A 6,852-nucleotide genomic window follows, 5' to 3' on the forward strand; every position below is an offset into this window, starting at 1 on the left:
TATTTTCTTTCTCCTCCTCCATATATAACTGTTCTACCTGCTATTATTAGTCCATATATAACTCATCTGTTGAGGCCTATCCTTTTTCTCATGAATTGCATAATCATTTTGGTTTTATTATTTGTCATTTTCTCACCCCAGAAAAATGAATTTTTGCACAAAGTTCTGTTTTTTTTAATAACAATTGATCGACCTCCAACATCTTTGCTTTGGAAGTTTAATAAAGTCATAAAAATGGGTATAATTTGTTATCATATGTCACTGTCAATATCCATTTTCTAATTGAGAATTTGGTGAAGCAAAGAAAACTTCAATCCATTTTAGACATGAATCAACCCAGATTAGGTGCAATCCAAAGGTTAACACTTAAAGCATAGTGAATTAATTCTGAGGAAGCCATACTTAGAAATCAAATACTTTTTTCTATAAATCATGCGAAAACAATAAAATTATAAATTTTCTTTCTAAACATAGTATACAAAGAAACATACAATAAATGGTTTCCCAGCAAAACAGAAGCTCCCTTGTTTACACATTTCCCCTGGCCGATATACCTAAACAGCTTAATTAGAAGAATAATCAATAACTATATTCAGCACAGTGGGGGAAGAATTCAAATAGATGCTTTCTTATCAGGCCTTACACGAGCACATGCACAGCCAAATGAATTTGCCTAAAAGTTTCGCGCACTCCTGAAACATGCAGTAAGAAGCATCATGAATGAGTTAACTCGTAAAAACAAAGCAATATTAGTAGAAAGGTGATGTCGAAAACATACAAATGGCACATTATGACAAAAGACAACACCCTCAATCCTGTACTTTACAATACTCAATTTTGCTAAAGTAAAACTAAGTCTTAAACGTACTGGAAATTCTTGTCACAAACAAAATATTAGGATAAAACTACCCTCCATTTTCAGTCTCAATCTGTTTCAGTTATCCTAATATATGGTTATACATCCACAACCATGTTAGGCAGGAGACTCATAACATAAGCAATAGGAAGAAGTGCATGATAGGTAGAAGTTCAGACTTCTAGTGCTTGCCAAATGCAATGCAAAGCAAAGAAGGCAGCACGAACACTGAGACTGATAAAATGTTTCGTCAAATTTTCATTTTTCAAGTTTGAAGGTCATATTGACATCGTAAATTGGGAATACCACCTTAAAAGTGCATGGTACACTTAAATTTGAGTTACCACTGATGAGAAACTCAGTTTTCACGAAGCCATAGTTTTCTATCAAGTTGCTTGTATTTTTACAGAATTTGAACGGTTGAATTTTTCATTATTGGTACTTTATGTACACACTAAACTTTAGAGGAGACAAATCCTAGATCTAGACAGTTATAACCATGTTCAAGTATTTTTTTCTTTGTAAACTTAAAACCAGGATTCTTGGGATAACCATGAAGAATAACAAAACACTATTATAATAAAGAAAAATATATAGAAAACTTACCGGGAAGAAATTGACTGGGAACTATTTACAGCCCCCCTAGGAGCACTAGTTCGACGTGCCCTATGATCATGTTCCTTGTTGACCCGCATAGCAGCAACCTCCTTTTCCATGGATGCTACTTCCCTGCGCATTTTTTTGGCCTCAACTTCCATAGCTTTGCTCAATGTATCAACCTTCTTTGCCAACATCTTCCAACAATAAACAACAAATTGACTTAGCAGAGGGGGAAAATGAAATCTATAATCTTATTTAACAAAGTAGATATCATACCTCTATTGCATCACCCTTGTCTTTAAGTGCCTGATCTTTTTCACGACAAGCTTTCCTCAAAGAAATAACCTCTTTTTGCAACATGTCATAGAGCATTCCTGAAACATGATCTTCATGTTCTGATTTAGATTTTTCGATTGGAGTACCATTTGCACTCTCATGCGCAGTAATTGTCTCAGTAGTGATGATCTGATCATCAGTGTTGGTTGCCATGTTATTTAGCACATTAACATTAGCATCAGAAGTTGGCCTTACTCCTTCCGATGATCTACTCCCACCATCAAATGATCTAGATGGATGTTTGGTATGCTTTAGTAACAAACTAGCGCTATTTGATCTTGGAGACCCTGACTTTGAACTTGAGTTTTTCCTTGATAGAAATCCATTGGAGGAGGATACAGAGAGACTCTCAGCTCCACCAAAAGACTGGCGCCGTGAATGCCGACTAGCAATGTTTTTTCCTTCTGATGCAAGCATTTTGGAATTACCATTAGATGCCTTAATCCTTTCTTCCAAAACTTTAAAGCGCAATTGATATTTTTCCTGTGAAATATATTTTATTTTAGAGAAGGGGCTCATGAAGAGGAATCAAGAGTTAGGAGCGAAGTAAAGCATATTGTATACCTTCATTTGTCCTTCTGCCCTTGCAGTGCGCTCAGCTACCGTCAATTTATCACGCAGTTGTTGCATTTCACCCTACAAAGTAATTGAATTGGAAAAGTAAATCAAGTTTCAATAGACCTCAACTCCATTCTCACAAACAATATCAACAACATTTCTCAGCACATATCATGTCAACAGAAACAGATTATAGCATACAGAAGAATAACCAAGATAGAATAGTTAAAAAAAACTATAAGTATAATGAGGGCAAGTCCAACTGTCCAAGGCAGGTCACAGGTAGGTACAATGTTTATTGGCATCGACACCCACTTAGAAAGACCAGCTTCAATGGAGGTGAGGCAAGAGGAGGCAACATGAGAGATCCAAATTGCCATATGTACTAAGATCATCACTAATATATTTCTTTCTTATATTTAACCCTCTATACCAGTCAACAATTCTATGACCTAGGCATAAATCAAACCACAATGATAGCCAAGAAGACTGGTTCAGTACACTAGAGTAATAAAACGGATATATTTCTTGCACAGACACTTCTTTTCAATCATCAGTCAACGGGAACATTTTGCAAATATCTGACGATAAACATCAAAATAACTTGTGGAAGACAAAGCAAGAGCAATTTCTTAGATGTTTACATGCCTGAAAAAATTTCCGTTCTTCTAGCCATTGCTTTACAGGCATCACTTTGTCATTACCGTCTTTCCACTCATTCGCAACTACAGTGGCAACCCTGTTTGCAGAAACTTTAGCACGAGCTACTTCTCGCTCCAAAACTTTCCTTTCCTCCTATGTCAAGTTTAAAAGTTACAACTCATAAGCAATTGAAGCATCTGGAACAGACTCAGAACAATAAACAAGTTTAGAGAAAGAGACTCTAAAGAATAGTAATAACTACATTCATCTCTTGCACTTTTCTCTGGTAATCACGGACAGCATTAGCAGCAGCCCCACCCGCCAAGACAGCTTCTTCCAGCTCACGAACAGTTTGGGTTAGCTTTTCAACTTCAGCAACCTTTTGCCGATGCATTTTGTCAAGGATTCTGTTCTCCTCCTAGCATAAGAGCAATAGAGCATGAAATACTTCATTAAACTTTGAATTCCACTCATTGGTTATAAAAACTACATGTCTTACTGGCAATCATATTTCTCTCTTCCTGACAAACCTGGCATATTTCAATCTGTTTCATTAGCTCTTGGTTTTTGTTTTGCAGATCATCAACCAAAGATGCTTTTGCCAGAGCAATCTGAACAGTTCTCTCAGCCTCAAGTAGTGCAGCTTCCTTTGATTTGGTTAGCCGATCTAGTGCTCTATTGTCATCCTGCAACTTTACCACCTAGAAAAATATAGCAGCAAGGATAACTAAAATGTACCCCTTTGGTCTTGATTCTGATAATGGAAAAGGACATCCATAAGATAGGGAATAACTGCATGAACTACCATCAAGTCCCAACCAAAAGCCAATTCAATACATATTTACAAATTTTCAATGAATACATAACCACCAAAATGTACCTCCGTCCTAGCAAGTTTGAGCTCTGCCTCCAGGGGCGCGATAATGGCTTCAATAGGAGGCATTTCATCATCTTTCTGAGCAGCATGGACCCTTCTAAGTGTGGCTTCTGCAGCAAACTGTGCAGCCAATGCTGACTTTCTCTCGTCATTGATTTTTTTTATTTCAAGATTCTGCCAAACATAATGCAGCATTAAGTGACCATGAAATATTGGTTATTGAGAAGTGAAATAACCCCAGCAAGGAAAAACTATTGTAACTACTAGTACTACCTTACTTTCCAGAAGAGCTTCAGTTGCTTTTAGCTTTTCGTCAACCTTGTTTAGCTCATCTGTTAGCTGAAATGATTAGACACACAGTGTCACAACCAGAGTTCAAGTAGCAAAAGTTCTGCCACATTTATACTTCAAGTCAAAGAATTACTAAAGTTTTAGAAAGATGAGAATACTGTAAAGTGAATGTTTAAAGTAGTGCATTTTTTTGCTTTGTCAATGATGATAAAGAAAACAGAATGTAGTAGTTGACCGCTTCAATGAAATATTATACCACCCACATAATAATTAGATCCCTTGTGATGAAAAATACAGCTGTAAAAAAATGAAACATAGACCAACATGTTGAGCCTTGTAAGAAAACATTCGACGCATAAGCATCACCAATCATGAAGCCATTAACTTAATAGAATTGTCAATTTGTCATACAACTAGTAATACAGTTCCCTCAGTAATTATCTCTGTTTTTGAATATTCCTATAAATTTCAAGCTCCGGTGCTTGGAATTTTCTTTATGCTTTTATAAAGTAATAGCTTGCAGATATTACTAGAAAAATAGACATTTATTTTTCTGAATGATAGCAAACAATTAAACAAATCAGCAAAAGTTAAAGGACCTATTATTCTCTAAAGACCATTTGAGTCTTCTCATAATCAAGAATAGCAGAAGCACACACAATGCCTAATCTGATGGTCTATGGAGAAATTCACTATTTCAGTATACACTAAAATCTGAAATGGAAGAATTACAAAACACGTTAAATTATTTATTCTTAATGTATCTATTATTGTACAGGCATTTACAGTTTTTCGTCCGGGAGACAGCTTGGCAATATTCAATAGCTTTCTTTTTTATAAAAAAATATTCAACATATGAACAAGTCTTCAATCAAGCATATTTGACAGTTATCAGCAATGACAACTCCACTTTCATCACAGGAAATTGCTTTCCTGTTCAGGAAAAAAATTCCTATGATAAAGATTTTCTCTATTGATCTTGCAAGTTGACGTGAAATTCAATTTTCTCTCAAAAATTACAAAGCGAATTCGCACCATACTCCATTTACAGAATTTCAGACAAGAAAAGAAAATTAGAGGTACCTCTTCAACCCCTTTTTCTTTAAGACGCTCTGAATTCCTCAAAGACTTAATTTCAGCAAGAGCTTCCCCCAACCCTCTATCTTTCTCTGCAAAATGAACACAATAAACAAATCAATTTAAACTTTTAATTGAAAGGGAAAAAACTATAATGTATCTGTTTCTCCATAAACATTAATTCAAACTTGAGTAAAAAAAACTCACATTACCATAACAACAATAAAGTTAGTCAATTTTCATTACAAAAATATCCTGATAGTTGGAAAAATACGAAAACTTACTAATTTTATAAATTGAAAATTTTGAGTTTTTTAATCAAACAGCTTATAACTAAAATAAAACAAATTTAGAAATGAATTTAAATTTTGGAAAATAAAAAAAGAAGAAGAAGAAGAAGAAGAAGAAGAAGAAGAAGAAGAAGAAGAAGAAGAAGAAGAAGAAGAAGAAGAAGAAGAAGAAGAAGAAGAAGAAGAAGAAGAAGAAGAAGAAGAAGAAGAAGAAGAAGAAGAAGAAGAAGAAGAAGAAGAAGAAGAAGAAGAAGAAGAAGAAGAAGAAGAAGAAGAAGAAGAAGAAGAAGAAGAAGAAGAAGAAGAAGAAGAAGAAGAAGAAGAAGAAGAAGAAGAAGAAGAAGAAGAAGAAGAAGAAGAAGAAGAAGAAGAAGAAGAAGAAGAAGAAGAAGAAGAAGAAGAAGAAGAAGAAGAAGAAGAAGAAGAAGAAGAAGAAGAAGAAGAAGAAGAAGAAGAAGAAGAAGAAGAAGAAGAAGAAGAAGAAGAAGAAGAAGAAGAAGAAGAAGAAGAAGAAGAAGAAGAAGAAGAAGAAGAAGAAGAAGAAGAAGAAGAAGAAGAAGAAGAAGAAGAAGAAGAAGAAGAAGAAGAAGAAGAAGAAGAAGAAGAAGAAGAAGAAGAAGAAGAAGAAGAAGAAGAAGAAGAAGAAGGAGAAGAAGAAGAAGAAGAAGAAGAAGAAGAAGAAGAAGAAGAAGGGAGAACCTCGTAGGTCATTCTCGAGGCGTGAGAGTTCGACGCGAAGTGGATCGGAGCCGTGTAATAGAGTGAGGAGGTCGTCGACGTCGGGAGGAGGACGGAGTACGGCGGCGGAGGTGGCGGAGGAGGAAGACTTCTTGTGGCGAGGTTTGAAGGCATTATTAGCAATGTGTGTATTTTCCATGAGAAGAAAGAAACCTAATCACAAATTCAAAATGATAAACACTCTCTCTTCTTATTACTATTAATATTACTACTGTGTCCTTGTGTGTGTGTGTGGTGTTTGGGAGAGGAAGAAAGTGAGTTTGAGCTTAACAACTTTTGAAATTAATCAATTATTATGGAATAGATTTTGGTAGTGATGATGAGGCAATATAGAAGATTATGTTACCAGATTATGTGGTGTGATTGATTATGGATTTTGTGAATTGTGATTGTCAAGTGTCAACTCTTCATATCTCACTCAGCAAACAGCGCAGGAAGTGTTTTTTATTTTTATTTTTATAGTAGTAAGTGTTTACAGTGTATGAGTTTTGTATATTATCATTGCATTATTTATTATTCATTTTTTATTATCGTTAATTCTTCAACAAAATAATACAAATGAAAGGTAGATGATGCATCGATTGTGT

General features: G+C 35.0%; 1 protein-coding gene across 1 annotated transcript; it reads right to left on the reverse strand.

Annotated features, from left to right (window-relative positions):
- Window positions 405–6,627, reverse strand: LOC109358459 (microtubule-associated protein 70-1-like). Its single transcript, XM_019602691.1, has 11 exons — window positions 6,227–6,627; window positions 5,244–5,329; window positions 4,143–4,208; window positions 3,873–4,043; window positions 3,523–3,693; window positions 3,255–3,410; window positions 2,999–3,145; window positions 2,357–2,428; window positions 1,733–2,275; window positions 1,463–1,650; window positions 405–692 (listed from the first exon to the last, which is right to left on the reverse strand). The coding sequence occupies exons 1-11, from the start codon at window positions 6,402–6,404 to the stop codon at window positions 674–676; spliced, it is 1,797 nt and encodes a 598-aa protein (XP_019458236.1). The 5' UTR covers window positions 6,405–6,627; the 3' UTR covers window positions 405–673.

Source organism: Lupinus angustifolius, chromosome LG10, assembly GCF_001865875.1.
Source record: "Lupinus angustifolius cultivar Tanjil chromosome LG10, LupAngTanjil_v1.0, whole genome shotgun sequence".
Lineage (NCBI taxonomy): Eukaryota > Viridiplantae > Streptophyta > Magnoliopsida > Fabales > Fabaceae > Lupinus > Lupinus angustifolius.